The sequence below is a fragment of the Pseudorasbora parva genome, chromosome 1 (genome assembly GCF_024679245.1).
Source record: "Pseudorasbora parva isolate DD20220531a chromosome 1, ASM2467924v1, whole genome shotgun sequence".
In the NCBI taxonomy this organism is placed as follows: domain Eukaryota; kingdom Metazoa; phylum Chordata; class Actinopteri; order Cypriniformes; family Gobionidae; genus Pseudorasbora; species Pseudorasbora parva.
Genome location: NC_090172.1, coordinates 56,685,655 through 56,708,780, shown reverse-complemented (window position 1 = coordinate 56,708,780; position 23,126 = coordinate 56,685,655). Strand labels below are relative to the sequence as shown.

The following is a 23,126-nucleotide window of genomic DNA, read 5'->3' as shown; positions in this document are numbered from 1 at the left end:
TTTGCAATTTTTGTTATGAAACAACCGAACAGCAACAAAATGCAATACTCTTGAGGGCTTAGAAAAACAAATGTATACCTTTATTACTTTAGACATTGAGTCAACAAACAGAACAATTATAATACAATGATTAAACTGAAATGCACCAAACATTTGTGTTTTTGAATGAAAAGGCCTACGACAGAGGTCCATGTGTACAGTAAAGCTGATATATAGTGCGGCTCAAGGCTGGTCCAAGATTCCTGCAATAATAATAATAATAATAAATACATTTACATCATAATATATCAACCAAAATATATCATGATAATGTCTTTTCTGCTCACCAAGGCTGCATTTGTTTTATCAAAAATACAGAAAAAAAAACAGCAATACTGTGAAATATTATAAGAATTTAAAATAGCTTTTAGATATTAAGTTTATTTCTGTGATGGAAAACTGAATATCAGTCACATGATCCTTCAGAAATCATTGTAATATGATGAGTGTATGCTCAAGAAATATTTACTATTAGCAATGTTGAAAACAGTTATTTTTGAAGAAACCATGATTTTTTTTTCCAGGTTTCTTTGATTAGAATAAATGATTAATGAATAACACACGTCACTTTTGAGAGAGAGAGAGAGAGAGAGAGAGAGAGAGAGAGAGAGAGAGAGAGAGAGAGAGAGAGAGAGAGAGAGATAGAGAGAGAGAGAAAGAAAAACTAAAGTCAAATATTCTCATCTTGTCTGAATGTAGGTACAACATTTATTAAATGTTTTATTGTCAAATATTTTGATTATAAAATATATTCATGTATTTGTTTACTGAGAGAGAGAGAGAGAGAGAGAGAGAGAGAGAGAGAGAGAGAGAGAGAGAGCAAAACTAAATTCTAGCCGTGTCTTTACAGTCAGTAAAAACAGAACAAACCTTTTGAGTTTTCCATATTTGATAGAGGAAAGAAGCTTCTCTTTTTCCGTTTCATTGGAGCATTGATCATATGCTTGCAATAAACTAGAGACAGAAAGAATGGTTTAAAAATACAGAAAAACATAAAACAAGCAAAGCCAAGAGATGGGGCAACAGCATTTTCCAATAAGATGGCACGACCTTATATCATCATATGAGCTTGAGTTAGCAAGCAATAGTTAAGAAAAACATAAAAAGGCATTTTTAATTTATATTCAGTAAATGTCTGTGATAGTAGATTGTAAATGAGTGATTTGAAGATAGCGGGCGATACGCAGCGATTTAATGAGCGAGTGTCTGTGATAGTGGAATGTAAATGAGTTTTAATGTGTTTGTGTTAGTGGAGAGCAATCACACCTGCTGACTGTGCTGTAGTGTTCAAGAACAGCGGCGGCTTTATCACCAGACACTCCACTGATCTGCATAAGCTGCCGAGCAAATACTTCCCGCACTGTCTGGCACTGTTTGAACGAGAGAGAGAGAGAGAGATTAGGAATTATTTGATTGATGAAGAAAAAAAAACACTTTACAATATGGTCCTGTTTGTTCAAATTAATGTATTAACTAACAATGAGTCATTTGTTAAAAACTATGTTTCCATCCAAAGTTGCAAATTTAACTTTTGCAAAAAAAATTAATATCACACAAAACATTTGTGAATAAAGCAGCGTTTCCATCCAATGTGTTCAAGAGAACAACATCTTCACTTCCTGGGGAATTGGCATAAAATATCTCTAATAAAATTGGAGTTGTTGCAGTCAGGAAAGAAACTGTGGCTCTTTTTCCTCCATCATAAATGACTTTAAAACAAACACTTCATGTTATCTTCGGCTCAGATGCTGGTGTTTGTGAACAATCATGTCAGACGCTTCTGGGAGGGAATTAAGCCATATCAAACCAACATTTGAGATGCTGCAATGTGATTGGCCAACTGGTTTGTCCAGTTATCCATCACATCCACGTGAGATTTTTGTTGTGCATCGAGGGATTTATTTGGTCATTAGTTTTTTTCCATCTGTTTTTTTATCATCCGACTCAGTTGAGCACGTTTATTATGCGCATTTTTACAATTTATGCTCATCTTGTTGTTTCCATCCAGCGTTTTTATGCGACATCCCAAAAGGCTCATAAAAATAGGTAGATAGAAACATGGCTACTGTTACAAATATAACTGATCATTATGAGGTCACGTTAGTTTAAGTCCATTAATATTAACACCAGGGATGGAAATTCACTTTTTTGTCCACCGGCCACTGTGGCTGGTGGATTTCAAAATCTACAAGCCACTTTCTTGTTTTTAACCGATAATGTGTAATTGCACGTGAAAAATTAATACTACGAGCTCTACAATACTAAAGCAGTTTATTTAATCTCAAGTCTCAATGAAATGCTGACATTTTCTCTTATACACACACAAACCATTAACTAATATACATTTTATTAAATGAGTAGGTCTCTGTGCGCTCTTTTTTTTTAAAATAAATTTTTACCTGGATGTAGCATTTGGATGATTTGTGGTCTTTTATGGCTTCCAGTTTTAGGTTTTTAGTACCAACATTGAAACTACTAGTTTTGGCATCTTCTGAAGCATGTTGACGACATACCGAGCAAAACATTGTCAGTAGGAATGCACCAAAATAAAAATAATTGGCTGAAACCGAAACACTAGAAATTAAGAAATTATGAAATTATGCCAATTATCCATTGCATTTATGGCTAATGCTATGACTGTGTAACTTTACTAAAAAAATCAAGGCATTACAATTCCATTAATTAATATTAAAGTTTCAAGTAATAAATCAATTACAAATTATGCAACTATTTATTTAGCACATTGCAACATCACACAGTATAAAATAAAATTCAAACTAAAATGTGTTTTGTTCTTGACCTCACTTATGTGTACATTAAATAATAATGTATTGGCCTACTGGCCTGCAGAAAGGGTACAGAAATTGAATAAAGTAATCAAATGTAAAATAACTGCATATTTAACTGTTTAAATTAAAGATTAATCCTTATTAAACTTACAAAAGCTATTCAATCAAGAGCAGCGCGTGATGTCCTTTTGTTTGACATTAAACAGAGCAGTAAAGGCTACTGCCCCTTTAAGACCTAATAGAAGGATATGCTCGTCTTTCTCGACTCTATACAGTTCACTTGAGGCATATTCAGACTATCTCTGCTTGGATACTCATCAAGATGGACATGTTGACATACTTTTTGTGTGAGTTTGTCCGTTTAAGCACAAGACTTGAAAAAGAACTCAATATTTGCGCGCTGTGAGACGAGTGCGCGCTTTCGGATGATGCGCAGTGACGGATCTTCTCTCAGCGTGCGCGAGTTCTTATTCGCGCCTTCTGGCACTACATCTGGGAAATGACGGCGAAAACGACTGGTCATTTCTCTATGGGTCATTTTCGGACATACGGCCGCACTCGCATGCATTGAACAAAGTTTACAAAGAGGGGAAACAGTATGCTATTTTTATTTACCCGCCCACAAAAAAGTGCGCAAGAGATTGTTCCCAAGTCGGCGCGCGCGCTCCGAAACAGCCCGCAACAAGACGAGCAAATTACACTTTCGGTTTCACACTCGCGTCTAAACGATCAAATGTACACAAACATCTATGTCAAAATGACCGGCTTGGAGAGGCTAAAGACAATAGTCTGGAAATAGTCAGGAGAAAGTGTAGTGTATCTGCTTATTATCAGTCGCCTATAGAGCTGCACATCTGTCTTAAAGAGGCAGCGGTGTAAATAAACATGCTGACGAATTACTACGAATTAAACAACCAAATGCAAAGAGAAAATCACTCACAGCTCTTGATTGAATAACTTCAGCTTTAATACGCATTATTTTGGCTATTTATGAAAAACTATGCAGTGTTATTTTACTAGAATTCTTCCTGAAACGAAAGCACTGTACACTATACACACATATGTATATATATATATATATATATATATATATATATATATATATATATATATATATATATAAAATCTCAAAAAGTACTGATAAGCAGTATCGGTAAGAGTAGTAATACCGTTAAAATCTTAACGATACCCATCCTTAATCACAATACTGGTTTTAGTTTGTATTGTTTTTAGCATAGATTTTTAATTTTACCATTTATCGTATTGGTAATAATTAGTTTATTTTAATATCAGTGTTATTTATCAATACGAGTTTCGATATAAATACTTTCTCAGAAGAGCATTGATTTGCTTTCACATTACCTTGTTCTTAACAGCCCCATAGTTAAATTCTGTGAAGGCCATGAGAGAACAGGAAAGGTTGGCCGTTTGCTCCGTCTCATCTTCTCTATCACCCTCCAGTTCTCTGGAGTGACAGAATAATGTGCAATTCTGAAAAAGAAAAAATGGAAGCACACACAGATACAGACACACAGACAAAGACACACAGATACAGACACAGACACACACCTCGTGATATAAATGAGCAAATATTTAAAGAAGTGATTTACACATGCTGCATTGAATGAGCTTTAAAACAAACCTGGTAGAGTTTCTGGAGGTATCTGGTCATGATGGTGAGGTAAGCAGCAGACTCTTTCACATCCTGTACACGCTTCACAAAGAAGCCATCAACCACCTGCAGTAATACACATACAATCCCATCATCATCCTCCTCCACTATTGCACACCTGTCTTCTTTACGGCCTGCTGTATACCTGTGTGTTGACTATAGCCTGTTGTAATGTACTCTCAGGTAAACTGAGATGAGCCGCCGCCGACCCACACTCCTCCACTAGATAAATGGGCTTACGCAGACCACACCTCTTCAGACGAAACTAAGAATGAGAAAGCAACAGAAAGGACAAACAGGAAAGTAATGGAACATGTGTTAGGAAAGTCACAAATCTGTTCATTAGATCTGCAGGAGTAATGATTAAAAGACGATTCAAACACAGACATGATCTTATTCCTAAATGACAACCAGCTTTAACAAGTCCGATCAAAGGAAACATTCAGATCTGTGTTGGCGCCGCTGAGACAAAGAAGCTGTCATGTAGAGAGGTATTAAACAGCTTCACAAACACAGTATCATCTTACAATACTTCAAATTATCAAAAAAGTTCTGGGATAAAAGCTTATGGTTCAGGGCCCGTATTTATCAAGCTTCTCAAAGTGCTATTTTAGTCTTAAGTGCTGAGAATTCATGACATTTACTCCTACTTTCAAACTTAAGTATAAAAGCAAGTTATCAAATTTCTTAAAGCTAAGAATCACTCTTACTCTCCCAATTATTTAAGACAGCTCGAGAGGTCTCTCAAGTGGTTAGGAGTTGCCAGTAGGGGCTTGTGATGGCGCTATGGAGACAGAGACGAGCGCAAATCTTTCAATAGAGGAATGTGTTCGAAATGTTTGACGACAAATAGTTCATCAAACAGTATCGTTTAGACAGAGCAGACATCATCTTTTTCAGCACTGGTTAATGTTGGGTTTTATAAAAATAAAAATAAAAAACACTGTTCGAGTAATTCAGCAAGCATTAGCGATCGTTTCTCTCTCCTGCCATGTCGGTTTTCTTTTGGAATCCATGGTGGCTGATTATATATAAAAAAAATCTAGGCTATATATAGGCAATTTAACAGCACACCAGTTTAAAAAAATTAATTACATGGATGAAAACATGTTAATCTTTCATTTAAAATGTGTATATTATAATGTATTCTCTTGAAAACTCTTTATTGTCAAATGTGTATTGAATGTAAACTCCTCTTAGGAATTTCACCATTCAATGTGAATTTATCTTTATATTCTTAAATAAGGACATCTATTCAGTGATTGGTTCATGCCTATGACATCATCCAAAATTCCATTTGTGGCACAGCAAAGTGTCGTAAATCCACTCTAAGACTAGCACTTAAGATCTAGTCCGACACTTTACTTAAAGTATGATTGGGACGCTTGATAACTAACTTTTATTAAGAGAGCTTTGAGCCAAGAATTTTTTTACTCTTAAGTCAATTCTTAGCAGTGCTCTTGTGAGTAATTCTAAGATGTTTGATAAATACGGGCCCAGATATCAATACTGATGTCTACTGTAACAAAAATTTAATAATAATCAACCTTTAAAATAACTTTAAAAAACAAAGATAGCATGAACTACATTGTTACATCAGTAGGTGGCGACATGAAAAGTATTAAAAAATATATTCATCATTAAATCATTCAGTCAAGATTTGCTAAAAACAGGTAATAAAATAAGTTATATAATTAATTCAATCCCACGTTAAAAATATATATATAATTCCAATTTAGTTTAGTTCTCTTTTTAGTATCTATATTTTAAACAAAAAAATCGTGATTCTCAATATATCCAAAATCATGCAGCCTTAATTTTCAATTTTATCTAGAATGCAGATGAATATGAAGGACCGAACCTCCCTAATTTGCTTTAATGGTCACTACAAAACAATTCAACATCGACACGAAATGAAAATAACTTGCAACTCGCCAGTTGATCTGTCACATCTAGTAGAAAATTCCCATCTCTATTGCGTGAACTCTCAACCAATGACTGGAGCTACGCAAGGGCCTTCTAACTCCCTCATTTCCGTATTAATGGAAATATAAACATAAATAAATATAATAAAATAAAAACATATGGGAATAAATAAATATACAAATAAACATGAACACATAAACATATATGAAGAAAAAACACAGGATAATTTTTATAAATAAAAATTACATAAAATAAAATGTAAAATAAGTACAGAAACCAATAAATAGAGGGAGAATTTGTTATATATACATTGTTATTATTTAAAATTTCTGCAGGTTTGGTCCTCCATAGATACATTTTAAATCTATTGAAATGTTTTTTTTTTTTGGTTCAAACCTTCTGCTCTCTGAAGCGTCCATCGATGATGCTTCCACAAAGATCATCCATCCTCTTCCTCTCAATGATGTAATCAAGCACTAGCTCTTTCCCCACTGGTGGACGCAGCTGCCCTGGAGGAAGACACAAATGGCTTTTTATATATGTAATCAATTAATATCTAAATAGCCTTTATGGATTAAACTATTAAAACAGTGGTTCTCAACCAGGGGGGTTTTAATAAGTCTTAAAATGATATACATTTATTTGTATATTGTCCATTTTTATTAAAGTACTAAATCATATTTTTAGTTCATTAGATTTATTACAACATAAGTACATATTAGCTTAGACAAGAGGGCCTTTGGATAGTGTCTCAGTCAAAGGAGGGCGTTGGAGTCCCAGAGATCGAGAACCACTGTTTCAAAATGAAACTTTTCTTGAGTGTATCTTCTGAGAAGAGCAACACTCCCATCCGCTGGTTATCAACTAGTCCTGCATCTCAGCAAAGCATGGCAAAGTTGACCTACCAGGAACAGGTGTCACTTTCTCACGTGCCACCCACAGGAAGTCCCCTACATTCAGTTTCCTGATGTCAAAGGTCACACCATTCCTTTGTAACTCCTTAGCCAGTTCTTGTTTGCGACCACTGCTTCCCCTGTTGAGTTCACAACGTCACTATTATAATTCAACTAGCCATTTCCTGTTTTATAAAGCAATGCACTAAACAAAGTTAAAATAAAATTATATTGTTTTATATACAAAATAGTGAAGCCACAGACACAATCTTTTTATCTTACCCAGTTGTCTCGATGAAGTCGACGCACAACACAATGTCATAAGAGCCAGGTGGAAGATGCCAACCCTTTGCTGTTCTCCCCGTCTCTGAGGTTTGGGATTTTCCTTTGGCATCTGACTCAGAGAGAAGACCTCTGGCCTGATTTACAGAAAGAGCTGTAGCAGGCCTTTCTGAAGACTTGCTGGACCTATAAGAGAAGGAAGGTTTATACAGTCAACATGCTACAATCAGGGCTTGACGTTACCTTTTCGGCTCACCAGGCACTGTGGCTAGTGTTTTTTTAACTAGCCACTCAGCATTTTCACTCAGTGGCCACAATTTTGACATCAAAACCCTGGGGGAAAACTGCCATATAGATATTTTTAATATTATCTCATAATTTCCTAATTATAAACCTGCTGTCACTTTAAGACCTGATGCACAGATATATTATACTGTCACACATGCGTTAACGAGAGAAAGCGACATGAGAAAAGCATCACAAAGTCAACTGCAATATATTGCAGTGTTCGACATACATTGATTTATTTGTGGCACCCTGCCACAAATAGCTTTAAAGGAAGTGTATGTTAGATTGTGGCCAAAACTGGTACTGCAGGTGTATCCCCCTCCCCCTGACTCGAGGTTGCCAGATTAGCTGCAGGATCAGCAGGAACGTTTGTAGATCTGCAGCTGTGGTAACTAGAGCAGATCTGGCAACCCGGATGCAGAAACACTACTGACTTTATGATTGGTCGATAGATGGAGGGTGGAGCTTCAGGCCAAAACATGTCAACAGAGTCAACAACATCTCAATAAAGTGGAGCGCGGCGCCTGGATCGACTGGATCTGCACCTGAGAGTGTGTTTATGGGCGTGCATTTCCTCTCTCGCTCTAGTCACGCGCCCGCACCCTACCGGGAGAAGAGCCCGTACGGCCCATACAAGGACCTTCCGCTCTTATTAACGTCAAGCCGAGCCATACTCGAAAAAAACTCTCCGCAGTACGGAAACCGGAAGGAGTATTTTTAACACAGAAATACTCTATCAAACGTCCAACATTAGTTTTTGAAACTTTGTCTATGTTTAGGATGGGAATCCAAGTCTTGCTCAGTATGCATGAAACAGCATTTCACCCCCCCCCCCCCCCCCCCTTTAACAATGAATGCAATGAAAAGCATTCCCTAATAATAATATTCCATGAAATAAAAAAAATATATAATAATTGTTGAATTTCAATATTGGTGACTTTTGCTACTCAAAATAGCCTGATATGATCTTAAATGTCACAAAAAGGGAAACTTTAACAATATGTCCTTGAACTTGCTTGTACCCACCAACTCTCTTTCTCTTCCTGCTCCTCATCATCCTCCTCCTTCTCCAAAGTCAGGTCTACAACATCTGGTCCATCTTGAGAGTTTTCTTCTTCACTCTTTTGCTCGACGCGTTCTTTAGTCATCCCTGTCTCTTCAGAATCGAGCCTCTCGGCTAGAGCCAGACCCTGGTCAGTCAACGAATACCTGAAATAAAACAGGAAACGAGAGAGATGAAGATCAATCCAACTCAAGGCGAAGCTGTGATGGCAGATCTGGTTCACATCTCACCTGGCAGGATTGTGCGTCTTCACCATAAGTTCTTTCTGAATGAGCGTGCTCACCGAGGACCACGCAGTGTACTTGCTACCAAGATCAGGCTATATGTAGAGGGAAAAGACAAACTTAGGCTACAGGCAGTGGTTCTAGCGGTAAGTCCTCTGTAGAAGTGTGTTGTTGGCCTCACCACTGTGAAGGACTTATCACACAAGGGCTGTGCCTCACTTTGTAGTTCATTCCTAAACATGAAGCCTTTACTGCCAGGCATCTAGAAAACACAGGACAAAAGAGAGTAAAAATTAGGTTTTTTTCCACAGGGAAAGGCATGTTTAACGATAACTTGTTGTGAACTACACTATAATGCAAAATAACATGACAATAAATGAGCTTGTTTTACCTGTGTGTGTCTATACAAAGTGAGCAGTACAGCGTAACCTCCAGACCTCTTCTGCGGCACATACTCTCTCTTTTTCCTAGTTCCCTTCTCCTTTCTTTCTTCTACTCGTGTTCGTTTCTGCATCAAATTAGTTATTAGTTTTCTACGATAAGTAAGCGCAACTCATTTCATCCTTAAACCGACCGTATGTTCACCCAAGTTTCCGGAAGGTTTCTTTTGAGGTTCTTCCGGCTGTTTAGAGGAAGCCATGTTGCTTGTATGGATAGCCAAGTGGATTGGAGCATCAGAACCTTTCAGAAAAAAAAACAGAAGACTGTAAACATGACAGCAATGGATTAAAGAAAGACTGAGGATCCTCATTTTAGGGAACATTCACGTCTGCACTACATTGTAGTCCCGCACCGTTTTCCCGATAATGCTTCTGCAGTCGCTCGTCCAAAATCTTGCAGATCCCGTCGCCGAAATTCTGCAGGATCTTCGCCTCTTTTCCGTTTTTTAGCGGGAGAGGATATTTTTTCAAAGAATTTATGGCCTGCGAAATAGCACAACATTGCAGTTGTTGAGTTTAATCAGTTTAGTATATTCTAATGAGACCATTTCCATGTTCACTTTCAGTTAAATCAAACATTTGAAATAGACCTTATTCAGAGCACCGCCTGAACAGATATGAAAGCGAGGCTGTGATTTTCCCGCTGAATTGGGATCCTTTTAAACTGTTGCCGTGGGTTGATTTTTGTAAAACTAATCCATATGAATTGAGCGGTTTAGTTCAAATTTTCTGAAGAGACTCAATCGCTTTATATGATGAACAGATTGAATTTAGGCTTTTATTCACATATAAACATTCATCAGACATTTATCAAGCATGTTCGCTTGACGTGGGAGAACCAATAAGATTTATTCTTGTGTTACGCATCACGTTTGAGCTTCAGCAAGAACCAATGAGATTTTTTCTCAAGCGTGTTTATGTTCGCTGATCAACGTTTAAATGTGAATAAAAGCCTAAATTCAGTCTGTTCTTCATTTAAAGCGATCAAGTCTCTTCAGAAAACTACTAAACTAAAAGACTAAACTGCTAAATTCATATGGCTTAGTTTTACAATCTCTTTGTGAACTTTATGAAGTGTCAAAGTGGTAGTTGTGTAGCTGTCAATGGACGGACAGAAATCTCAGATTTCCTCAAAAAAAAAAGATAATTTGTGTTTTGAAGATGAACGAAAGTCTTACGGGTTCGGAAAGACATGACGAGTAAATGATGACAGAATTTTGATTTTTGGGTGAACTAATCCTGCCTTCTCATGCAATCAGAAGTTTCCAACTTCTGAAGTCGTGATTACAAACTCATCGCATTTAAATTGTGACAACCTATTTTTGTGTTCATTTCCAATTTTTGGCCCCACTTTATATTAGGTGGCCTTAAAGGGATAGTTCACCCAAAAATGAAAATAAGATGTTTACTAAGATGTGCTCGTATAATGCATGTCAATGGGGTCTAATTAGAATTACAATGTAAAAACATCTATGTACACAATAAATGCATTGTATCAAATTAATACTTTAAATGATAGTGCACAGTAGTTAAGGCCACCTAATATAAATTGGGTCTCAATTTTTTAAGGAAACTAGTGTTTGCAATAGTTCTGATAGCACATGAAGGCGGCATAACCCTTTATAGTGAGCGAGGGACAGAGAGTATTTGAGCTGCATGATCACTACGATGTAGTTTTCAATTTGCAAAACAGTTAAGATATGTACAGCTTAGGAAAAGCAATAACAGAACAACCCACTGAAGATATGCATGTCTCACAGCCTCGTTTTTCATCTCTGAAAATCAAAGTTCGCAGCTATGGATAAGAGGTCTATTAACTCCAACACATTCGCTCACCTTCTGATACACGTACTGTGTTTTCATGCCCTTCTCTTTGGCGCTGTCTCGTAACTCTGTTAACCACTGCAGGAACAGAGGGTTCGGGCACGACGGCACCGGCCGCTTTCGACCCAAACACACCTGATCCACCGGCATATTAACATCGAACATGCAATTCACATCCTACACGAAGTAAGACAGATTCAAGTTGCTTATTTGTTTGCAATGCAACCACATTATACAAGCTTGGATAAACACTACAGGTAGCAAAGACAACAAAGCTGTGTTACAATAACTGAAATGTATATGCACGAATAGTAACCACTAAACGAGCACGCTCAGTGATTTGCTTGTAACCGATCAGATGTGCTACAATTCGGATAACAGACTATGTTAAATGCTAGCTAGAGTGTTTATCTTTTAAAATGCATGTAAATTATTTTATTATGTTGACTGTGGTTCTATATTTACCTAGTTTAGTTGCCCTGCCCCACGGTTTCCCCGCCTGCGTTTTCGAAAGTACTGCGTCATTTCCGTCCGACGATACACGAGTAGCGCCACTCAAAGGATTGAAGGTGTAGTCAAGCACAAAATGTAGAAACATGACAGTGCTCAGGTCTCAGGATCATTTATTTCACAATATGGTTGGATGATGTTTAGGTCGGTGAATGTTTCACAGTATTACTGTATATGCCTAACTTAAAGGGACAGTTCACCCAAAAATGAAAATTCTGTCACTTACTCACCCTCAAGTTGTTCCAAGCCTGTATAGTTTCTTTCTTCTGCTGAACACAAAATAAGATATTTAGAATAAGAAATAGGCTATGGGTAACAAACAGTTTTTGGTCCCCATTGACTTCCTTATTAGGGCCAAAAACACTGAAAGTCAAGGTGGCCCATCTGTTTGGTCACATCGTCAAAACCTCTTGGGTTACACTTTTAAAAGATTAAATAATATATGATTTGCTATATTAAATGTGTCATAATTTATTAATTCCCTAATAACATATTATAGCTAATAATGTAAGTGAACGTGTTAATTACCACAACGGGTCAAAGTCATGCATTTCAACTTCCTGTTGTCTGCTTTAATTAGCTAATGATTTATAAAGGTGTCGTTATGTTATGACTTTACTTGTTAAGGCACATGACTATTAACTAATTGTTAAGTAATAATGGTTATAGGTTTTGAATTAATTTTGAATTAGTTAATAGTCATGTGCCTCAACAAGTAAAGTCATAACATAAGGAAACCTTTGTAAATCATTAGCTAATGATTAATTAAAGCAGAGAACTGGAAGTTGAAATGCATGACTTTGACCCTTTGTGATAATTAACACGTCAATTTACATTATTAGTTAATATAATATGTTATTAGGGAATTAATACATTACGACACATAATAACAATTTAATGATTACTTAATCTATTAATCATGTAGAATCTTCATTATTTGCTGATGCAGTAATCATTAATACATGGGTTAGTTCTTCATGAGTCATACATTAACTCATCTGTGCATTAGTTGAGCATGAATTAATGCATATTAGCACACCCAAATTGTAAAGTGTTACCATATCTTCTTTTGCAGTCAGCAGAAGAACGAAAGTCAGACAGGTTTGGAGTAACGTGGAGGTGAGTAAATTACAGATTTTTCATTTTGGGTGAACTGCCCCTTTAAAAGCACATTTCCTATTTCACTTTAACTTCTGTTTTGTTTTGAACAAGAAATTCTTGTGCCGTATTGCAGTTTGAAAAGGGTGGAACTGAATTTGTTGGTGTTAAAAATAACGGTTCTAAAGGGATAGGCACCTTTGAGCCGTTAATGCCTGATGGCCCCACAATGGAACAGCCACTGAATTCCACGAACAAGACCAAACACGGATCTGGAATCCACCAACACCAACATCCACCCACTGAATCTCTCTCTCTCTCGCCTGCCGTCTCTCATTCTCTCTTACATGCAAATACCTAAATGCTTTATCTCCCTCCATATTAGCTGGCATGCATGCAGTCATGCATAAAAAAGTGCTTTATCAATTAAATATCAATAATTAAGTTCAAAGTTTCTGATAGTAAAGTTGCCTTTTCCTGAAACAATACAGGCAAATGAACCACGCTTCTTTTCAAACCATCAACAAAAACATTTATTGTTGACTTTTGAGGTGTGTTGTGATGATCACCAAAATAGAGCGACACATTGCTTTCTTTTTTAAACATACAGTCACAAGAAATTAAAATGCTATATTTATGATGCTTTTGAATGTAAAAAAGTACAAAAAATAATAATAATGCCACCCAAAAAAAAGTGTTACACGAGAAAACAAATGTATAAAATCTAGAGCAAAAATGTTCAAACATAGCCCAGAAAATATAAAAACTACACCAGGATAAATATAAATCTTATGATAAATTTATGCATATATATTACATACAGCAGTAATTAGCAACACAGAATTAATTCCCTTTCGAAATCCCACATTTCAAACATTCAGAGACGACTGATGATATCAGTTGAGTTCATAACAGTATTATTTTAGTGTTGAAACATTGCTACATAAAATTAATGTCCCACACAGTTCAAATGGAACCGTTTAATGTCACATTCATCTGTGTGTTATTTTCCTGAGTTTTGTTTCATCTCATCAATGTTTATAACAATATTATTATGTAAAGTGAAGTAGTGCGTACTTATGCTGTAGTAGACGTTATCATAGGGAAAAGTACAGCTCGATTCTGCAGCAGAAGTGTAAACTTTGACATAAAAACATCCTTTTGCATGACTTCTCTTTCCCTCGTTTAACTCCTCTCCTCCCTCTAAATCAGGGGTGGGGAACGTTGATCCAGAAGGGCCACTCTTTTGGAGATTTTAGCTTCAACCCTGAAAAAAAACACTCACCTGCATCTAGCTTTAGTAATCCTGAAGACCTTTATTAGCTTCAGGTGTGTTTAATTAGGGTTGGCGCTAAACTCTGCAAGAGAGTGGCCCTTCTGGAGCAACGTTCCTCATCCCTGCTCTAAATAAAACAATAAATCATCTGAATGCACATTAATCACATCCTTTTGTATATAAAACAGATTCTTTTTACAGGGAGCATCCTCCCGACTCTACAGTATCATCGCTGTTATGAGAGAAAGGGGAGCCGGGTTGGGAGCTGTCGTCTTTGTTAGCGTTGGCTGATGGCGAAAGTCTCCGCGCCCCCTTGGCCCGCAGGAGGACGCTCTCTGGATGCTCAGTGTGGAGGTGGCGCAGCAGTGCATCCTGGGTAGACGCAGTATGGCCGCACTCCTCACAGACGTACAGCTTGCTGCGGCGCTCCTTGTAAGCGTACTGCTGCGTGACCCCGTGGATCTTCTTCATGTGGGACTCCAGAGAGCAGCGCTGGGTGAAGGCCTTCTCACAGAGATTGCACTTGTATGGACGAACACCTGCGGGAGGACGAGAAGAATGTTCTTGTTTTAGGAAGCAGAAGGCGTTTTGCATGTTGGTCTAACATGGCTAAATGTTCTGCCAACAACAACAAATAAGTATACAAACTGAGAAGGAAATGACAGTAATGATTTTAACTAACCAACACGTTTCCATGAAATGAAAATTCACTGTATCTATTTTCCAAAAGCATGTTATAGATTAATCCATTGTATATGTGTGTGTAAGATTTTTTTAATGTTTTTAAAAGACTCTGCTGACAAATTTTGCATTTATTTGATTAAAAAAACTTTAAAAAGTAATATTGTGAAATAGTTTTCTATTGAAATATATTTTTAAATGTTTTTATTCCTGTGATCAAAGCTGAATTTTCAGCATCATTACTCCAGTCTTCAGAGTCACGTGATCCTTCAGAAATCACTCTGATATGATGATTTGATCCTCAAAAAACATTCATTATTATTATACAAAATATATACAAGTAATACAAAAATCGTACACATCTATTTTCAACATTGATAATAATAATAAATGTTAATTAAGCATCAATTCATGATATTAGAATGATTTCTGAAGGATCATGTGACACTGAAGACTGGAGTAATGATGCTGAAAATTCAGATTTGATCACAGGAATAAAATACATCTTAAAATATATTAAAAAAGAAAAAAATTGTAGTAATATATCACAATATTACTGTCTTTATTGTATTTTTAATCAAATAAATGCAGCCCTCTTAAACCGTTTCAAAATCTTACCGATTCCAAACTTTTGAACATCATTGTGTGTATATATGACACACACACACACACACACACACACACACACACACACACACACACACACACACACACACACACACACACACACACACACACACACACACACACACACACTGGGTTTTCATGTTTTATAGGGGACTTTACTTACACTTTCATTACATTATACTGTACAAACTAACCCTAACCCTAAACTAAACACTTACAGAAAACTTCCTGCTGCTTTTGAATTCATTGATTTATGTCTGTTTTCCTCATGGGGACTATCTAGTGTTTAACAGGACCACACACACACACAGAGACACGCACACACACACACACACCAGTCAAAAGTTTGGAATAATTATTTATTTAAAATTATTATTTACTATTTATTATTTACTATTATTTACCTTATTCCATACAGTGGTATGTGTGTGTGTGTGTGTGTGTATGCAGAGTGTTTCCTGCAGCCAACGAGATTGCTTGCTCAACATCTAATAAAACCTCTCTCTCTCTCTCTCTCTCTCTCTCTCTCTCTCTCTCTCTCTCTCTTTAATATATATATATATATATATATATATATATATATATATATATATATATATATATGAATAAATATCATAACTAGATCTTTCGGTGAAAACAACAGATTTGTCTCCAGTGCCTATGCCAGACTCCGCCCTCCCACAATCAACTGCAAGCTTGCATCCGTTTTCGAGGTGCTTAAAATCCAATCAGCAACCAATGGATAGAATCAAGTCTGTGCCCTACATTTGACTCTTTTTTGATAATGCATTGCACTCGGATGCACTTCACATTACAGAACAAATGATTTAATGCAACTTCCTTTTCATCACGAACAGATGAATCTCTTACCTGTGTGTGTGCGGACGTGCCTCTTGAGATCGAAGGTATCGTTGAAGCCCTTTCCGCAGAAGTCGCACAAGTGCCTCTTTTGATCGCTGTGACATTTCAGGTGTCTGTTTAGCATGCGCTGGAACTGGAAAGGTTTTTGACACACCTGGCACACATAGGTACTGCCACCCGACTGCACTGCAGACGATTTAGCGACAGGAGGGGAGCACGGTGGCGCTATAGAAACAGGTGGACTTGTGGTAGGGACAATGGGTGGGACCTCTATGGGAAGCTCACCTGTGGTGACCTGCAGACAAATAACGAACAAAGAGGGAAATATTAAAGGCGAAATTAGTTGCAGTGTAAACATTCAAACTAGTAAAATGATAGGACACACATAAGCAATAGGGAAAGACAAATCAATTATGTCTGATAGTGGCACAATGGCAGCTGAATATGACTGCTTACTGCGTAACTAGATCTTAGATCAACATAGCATAAGTAAACATTTTCCAGAAGCCTCACCTTTATTTTAGTGCGCACGTACGTATTGTTGTGTGCGCTTCGGATGTGCTCGGTCCCTGGACTCTGGCCTAGAGCAGTGCATGATGGGAGCTCGGCGGCAGGAACCACTGCATCAGGGTTATCGGTGTACATCTGGTTGTTCGTGTAGATGCTGTGGTCCTTGCGTGTGGACAGGCACAGCGCCACCTCTGCGGGACTGGCTTCGGTCTCCGCTCGCAGAGCAACGGGACACATGGAGACTGGAAGAATCGCAAGACGTGTACAAACTGAGTCATCATTCATCATGTCACCACAGCATTTGCTTGAGTATCGTTAAAAGACATTTCAAAGGCTAATGATGACAAGCGCAGGTGTACAATCTTTCCAGCATAACATCTAGGCCTTGTGAACAAGTGTGGATTACATCCAACATAGCTGCAGATGAAGGATGTGATTGCTAGACAATCAGAAACTGGGTGTGTATGTGGCTCTCGAGGCTAAGGGGGACAGTTGTGCCTCTGGGCCAGGTGTGTGAGAGTGCGAGTGTGAGTGGGTGGGTTGGCTGCTGTGCATGAGTGTGTGAGTGTATTGTGCCGGGCTGAAGTCAAACCACTCCTGTTACTGCTTTACCAGTCAGACCAGCTGGGCTAGAGGCACAGGCTCGAGCTCCCTTTATACAAACCTCCACGCAACACAATACATCACATGGATAATCTGCAAATGTTTGCCGGTAAACTATCATGTTCGATCATACCGACGAACACATAAAGAGTTATTAGATCACAGGGAGAGAGACAAGAAAACATTGGTTGCGTGTAGATTTTAGATGATCACCAACACTAATACTAGCAGCCGGAACAATGAATCTGTTGATTCTGGTGTGGCACAATTGACTGAGTTGCAAATTAAAATGCAAATAAGTGCAGTGGCTAACGGTAGCATTAAACAACCTATATTTCATAACGACCATTTCATCTAAGTTTAGACTTGTACACAGTTAGTAAACTCGGTTTCCTGTCGAGAAGAAATTCAACTTACAAGTGCTGAGGAGACCAGAATGATTTAGAAATATAAATCTTAGACTTTAATATATATATATATATATATATATATATATATATATATATGCACTACCGTTCAAACGTTTTTGATCTGTAAGATTTGTGTAAAGTGTTTACAAAAAGTGTAATATAAAAAATAAAAAATGATATATAATTAACTATTAAAGTGTGTCTTCAAAATGTTTTTTTTCTGCTCACCTAGTCAGTGTTTATTTGATTTTAAATACTGCAAAAAAAGATATATTGTGAAATTTAACTGTTTTCTATTTGAACAGGCTATATTTTAAATTTTAATTTATTCCTGTGATCAAAGCTGAATTTTCAGCATCATTGCTCCAGTCTTCAGTGTCATGATCCTTCAGAAATCATTCTAATATGATGACTTAACCCTCAACAAACATTTATTATTATAATCAATGTTGAAAATAGATGTGTACAATTTTTTTCAGAATTCTTTGATGAATAGAAAGTTCAAAAGAATAGCATTTATTTGAAAAATAAAGTTTTTGTAACATTATAACCGTCTTTATTGTCACTTTTCAATTTAATGCATCCTTGCAGAAAAAAGAGTGACTTCTTTAATTTCTTTCAAAAAATCTCACTGACCCCAAACTTTGTATTCATCAAAGAATCCAGGAAAAATACTATAAACGTTTCTTAAGCATCTATTAGCCTACAAACAATTTTGACAGCCGTGATTGTTTCTTTGCCTTTGCCCTGGTGTTTGCCAACCCCTCCCTTCACAGACAATAACATGAAGATGAACGAGAACCGAACGGATTTCATCTTTAAAAAGGGGAACGCATTCGATGTAGGCTGGACAAGTATGTTTGACTTGAATGAAAATGCTTTTGCCATTATAATATAGGGGGAAACTCTTTATTTTAATCTTATTTCAGTTAGAAAAGTTTCCATTAATCCTAAACGGGTTTATCATTTCCTCACGATGATTTGCGTCACTTCACCTGGAGAGCGGAATAAAACTAAACTAAAGTTAACGAATGGGTTAAAACAAGAGTCATAAAATGGGTAGGCGACGTCGATAAATATATAACAATGCCTGTGCTTCGGGTATGTTCAGCAGATATCGAAAAGTGAGGTGAAAGGTACATCGCTGTGTGTGTGTGTGTGTGTGTGTGTGTGTGTTTGCTAAGGGTGTAGCGGGAAAAGGGAGCCAGCGCGGCGAAGCCCGTTATTTCCTTCACCGCTGTAAACATTAACCCAAAGCCATATCATGGGTGACAAACTAAAGGACCACGATGCGTTAAAACGGATGCTGCGTTGATTAGAAAGAAGGGGACATGAAAGAAAGAAAGAAAGAAAGAAAGAAAGAAAGAAAGAAAGAAAGAAAGAAAGAAAGAAAGAAAGAAAGAAAGAAAATAATAATAAAGAATAATTTCGATAGTCATGAAGATCATGAATGTTATCACCGATTACTGCCTTGAACGTATGCTAACTAACGTTCCACGTAAACTCACGAATCGTCATGGCAACGAATGAAACCGGTACAACAACCTCCTGACATACCTGCGTGAATCAATGCTATAAATGTATCTATTTCAAGTCGGTTCAGTTTATGAATGTGCTGTTATGCAAATGGATTAAACTTTCACAAAAACCCGCAGGCTGACAAACGCATAATTAACGCATTCTTTTAAAATGACACATTTCAACGAGCAATTCGCTTAAAGTGTATATATATATATATATATATATATATATATATATATATATATATATATATATATATATATATATATATATATATATATATATGCTATCCGAATATTTCATTACGCTATATTTTATGAATATGATGATTCATGATGAAAGGGGCTCATAATGAACGGTTGATATTTCCGTTAGGTTTCAGAAAATATGACAGCCCAAACTATTTACTTCCAAAACCAATAAAATCAGACAGTTAGCCTATCAGTAACTTGTTTTTATAAATATCACCCATCTAAAAAATAAATTATTAGTCTCATCAGCTTTCGGGTGGCACGTTTCACTTAAAAAACAAAACAAACAACAACAAAACAACTTATAGTCCGTGCTTTAATTTCAGAAGATTAACGTTTTGTGTAGGCCAAACTAGCACTGTGTTGCAACGAGTTTCATGTTATAAGGAAGACAGTTGGGTCTGAAGGTCAACTAAAGGTGCAGTAACGGCCCTCTTAGCACACACACACACTCATTTTATAAGATCTAGTTTAGTTGTTCAATCACTCACAATTAAAAAAATGGTTAAATGCAAGCGGTGTATATTTTCAATTGAGTGTAACGTTACGCTAAAACGCACATAATAGTTTTTTTTTAATGAATTATAAAATAATAATCTATTCAACCACAAAAAAAAAAAACCTTCGGATATTTCAACCAACGTTTGTTTCAAATATGGACAAAATCAACAGTTAGGTTTAAAATCTAATTTAAAATCTGACCAAATGGGTGGAAACAACTCAGCATTTTAGACCCCCTGGAACGAACGGTTCGATGCACCCGTACCGTTATCCGGATTGGGATCTGAAAAAGAGTTTACTTTTGTATCTTCTCACCTGGGATATAAATGTCACCGCGTTCATGATCTGGTAGGTCGCTCCAGTTTCTCTTGCCGGGTGAATGTCCCGTTTTCTTCACCAGGAAAGCTCGTGGCATGGTCTATTCCCGAGGTCCTTCCCCGCTATCTCTCGAAATTAAACGGCAGGCTTTTTTTTTTACACCGACCTACTTTTGTGGGAAAAGCTCCACAATACGAAAATAAGTGTACAGTCCTTCTTGGATGTTGCCTTCAATTGTCTTATCGGCAAGTTTGAAAAGCAAAGCCGAGTTCTTTCTTCTATAGCCTACGCACACCTCCTTGCTCCAAACTTTTTGTACCTGTACAGGTTTCCGTGGAGTTTCCCAGTATTTACCCGCTTACACCTTCCGCCGTCTTCCGCTACTCTGAGTAGACGAAGTCTTCCTCGAAAATTCCCTCAGTCCAGTAGGTTAAGACCGAGCTTGGTGTCTTTGTCAAGGTGAGAGGTGATGATTGTGGCAGATAAATAGTCCAAACTGCTCAACCGACGGAGTACAAAACGTATTTCAGCGGCTGATTAGAGCGCAGGTACACATTTCATGAGGAAACAGGTAACAATGCGCATGCGTCTGAATATAACGGTGACAACAAACCCGACCCAGTCCGGCCTCTACGTCTTACCTGTCCAACCGGTTTTCTCTCTCTCTATCTCTCTTTCTCTCTCCCCCCTCGTCTGAACAATTCCGCTTCAAGGTGGCACCGAAGTGAATGAAGAGGTATAATAGTATACGAGGCAAGATGCGACCAAAAACAAACTAAAAAGAAATCTTACACCGATTGTATAGAGTTAAAGTCGCCCATTACGTCATGCAAAAAACAACACTATTTTCCTCTGTGTTTTCTCTGACGCCTTAAGATCAGGCATTTAAATAGGGTCGACACATGCTCAAATGACGGAATATAATTTATTTTCTTTTTGTTTTTGTTTTGTATAGGCACTAACTTATATTGCTCATTATGCATTAGGAACACAGCCATGGTGATATTTCCTTGTAGTAGCCTAGTTAACGGCCTGTGCACTCTTTGTTCTCAGACCCTGACAATAGCAATTTGACCATGAAACTTCTGAGACCTATAATCCTCCCCACACACACTTTCAAACTATTTATGAGGCAATTGATGACAGTTAAACTAACACAAACACCTCAAGTATGCACAAAACAGTTGTTCATGATAATGCTAATCGAACCATTAGGAAAATACCCAGTTTCGCGTTGGCATGTACATTTCTAAAGACAAAGATATTATTGCAGTTTCACTGCTGATTCTGAAATGTTTGCTAGATTAGCACATTACGCATATATTCCAAAATGGTTGTGCTGTTCTTCTACAAAGGCTAGCTCGGCTGTTGTGGTTGCCAGAAATAGGCTATACAGTAAAAGATGAGGCAGCAACATTTTAGGTTTTATAGATTTAACTTAAGTCTACAGTAAAAATGTATTTCACTAAGTGACACAATGTTATTTTACCAATCAATTGTGGCACTAATATCTGTTTTGCACCTTTGTCATTGACTGCCAACCAAACACAGGTGGTGATGAGAAACCAGCTTTTAAAAAGAAACTAAATATTAAGGTGCACAGTGTCATTCACACAAACACTAAACACCATTGTGGTGGCACACATGACATTCAAAAATGCAATAGACATTAATTTAACAGCATTAGATGTAACATAAAACCCTTACTGATTAGAAAAGACTAAGAAGAAACAGTTATTTCAATGAAAATACATTCAATGCAAAGTGTCATGCAGGGAATTCTGGGAATGTCAATGTATGGCTTTTCACTGTAAATCATACAGTTACTTGTTCGTTTTTCACTTCCAAAGACATTATTACATTAAGTGTGCGGTTAGATCTATCAAAGTTATTTACTGAAACTTTCTGTTAACCAATTATCAGTTTTTTCACTGGCATTTTTTACTCTCTTTTACACTCTTTTGATCACAATCAGCACAATTTAAAAATGGAAAACAGGCTGAGGTTAAAAGAGCAAACAGGTGGAAAGATGAAGAGATGATTTAGCCTTTTTGCAAATGAGAAAGAGAAAGACTTTGAGTGAAAAAGGAGTGTGTAGGTGTGCAGAATGACAGGTATGTTGCCTGGGCTGTTGGAGTGGTTGAGGCAGGACATTTCGCTTGCTTTTTTTGTTTTGTTTGTTTTGTTTTTTTTTTTTTTTTTTTTTTAAATCAGCCTCTGCATCCTTTCATCAGAATTAAACTAATAAATGATCACTATTATAATTTCAAACTTCTCGGGATCTATAATTTGAACACTTGCAGTAAGCTTGATTCATAACTGCAAGGCTTGCATTCTGTAAGCCGTTATAAATCAGTTCTGCCAGAAGACAGAAGCCCCGTGCACTTTACGCTGTGACTTTACTGTTTCAAACACTGGTCTCAAAGACGGAGACGTTGGCTGCCATGCAAGTAGAGCTGGCAGGAGGGCAAGAGTCAGTACATTCAGGCTCAACCTGATAGACGGCCTACGACCATTTC

At 37.1% G+C, this 23,126-nt stretch overlaps 2 protein-coding genes across 3 annotated transcripts; both read right to left on the bottom strand.

The window, feature by feature from the left end:
• Positions 1-58: 58 nt before the first annotated feature.
• On the bottom strand, positions 59-12,012 carry mus81 (MUS81 structure-specific endonuclease subunit). Of its 2 annotated transcripts, XM_067445882.1 has the most exons (17): positions 11,906-12,012; positions 11,453-11,617; positions 9,970-10,099; positions 9,751-9,857; positions 9,568-9,684; positions 9,358-9,438; positions 9,183-9,271; positions 8,916-9,098; positions 7,602-7,787; positions 7,332-7,459; positions 6,823-6,935; positions 4,646-4,765; positions 4,471-4,566; positions 4,191-4,319; positions 1,306-1,409; positions 910-993; positions 59-242 (listed from the first exon to the last, which is right to left on the bottom strand). In XM_067445882.1, the coding sequence occupies exons 2-17, from the start codon at positions 11,603-11,605 to the stop codon at positions 176-178; spliced, it is 1,887 nt and encodes a 628-aa protein (XP_067301983.1). In that variant the 5' UTR covers positions 11,606-11,617; positions 11,906-12,012; the 3' UTR covers positions 59-175. The 2 variants fall into 2 exon arrangements, with proteins under 2 accessions (XP_067301983.1, XP_067301992.1); XM_067445891.1 differs by lacking the exons at positions 11,453-11,617; positions 11,906-12,012 and having other exon boundaries at positions 9,762-9,857; positions 9,970-10,101.
• Positions 12,013-13,554: 1,542 nt separating this feature from the next.
• On the bottom strand, positions 13,555-21,160 carry ovol1a (ovo-like zinc finger 1a). The gene is made up of 4 exons (XM_067452002.1): positions 20,605-21,160; positions 17,007-17,245; positions 16,503-16,788; positions 13,555-14,863 (listed from the first exon to the last, which is right to left on the bottom strand). Exons 1-4 carry the CDS (start codon positions 20,702-20,704, stop codon positions 14,520-14,522), a joined length of 969 nt encoding a protein of 322 aa, XP_067308103.1. The 5' UTR covers positions 20,705-21,160; the 3' UTR covers positions 13,555-14,519.
• Positions 21,161-23,126: the final 1,966 nt, after the last annotated feature.

Bases quoted from the DNA above. Each gene is read 5' to 3' on its own strand.
- mus81 (XM_067445882.1), bottom strand. From the start codon at position 11,605: ATGTTCGATGTTAATATGCCGGTGGATCAGGTGTGTTTGGGTCGAAAG. The intron at 9,439-9,567 runs GTAAAACAAGCT...TGTGTTTTCTAG, and splicing joins CTTTGTATAGACACACACAG to ATGCCTGGCAGTAAAGGCTT. The intron at 6,936-7,331 runs GTAGGTCAACTT...GTCTTCCTCCAG, and splicing joins GAAAGTGACACCTGTTCCTG to GGCAGCTGCGTCCACCAGTG.
- ovol1a (XM_067452002.1), bottom strand. From the start codon at position 20,704: ATGCCACGAGCTTTCCTGGTGAAGAAAACGGGACATTCACCCGGCAAG. The intron at 16,789-17,006 runs GTGAGGCTTCTG...ATTTGTCTGCAG, and splicing joins ACGTGCGCACTAAAATAAAG to GTCACCACAGGTGAGCTTCC. The intron at 14,864-16,502 runs GTAAGAGATTCA...GTCCTCCCGCAG, and splicing joins GCACGTCCGCACACACACAG to GTGTTCGTCCATACAAGTGC.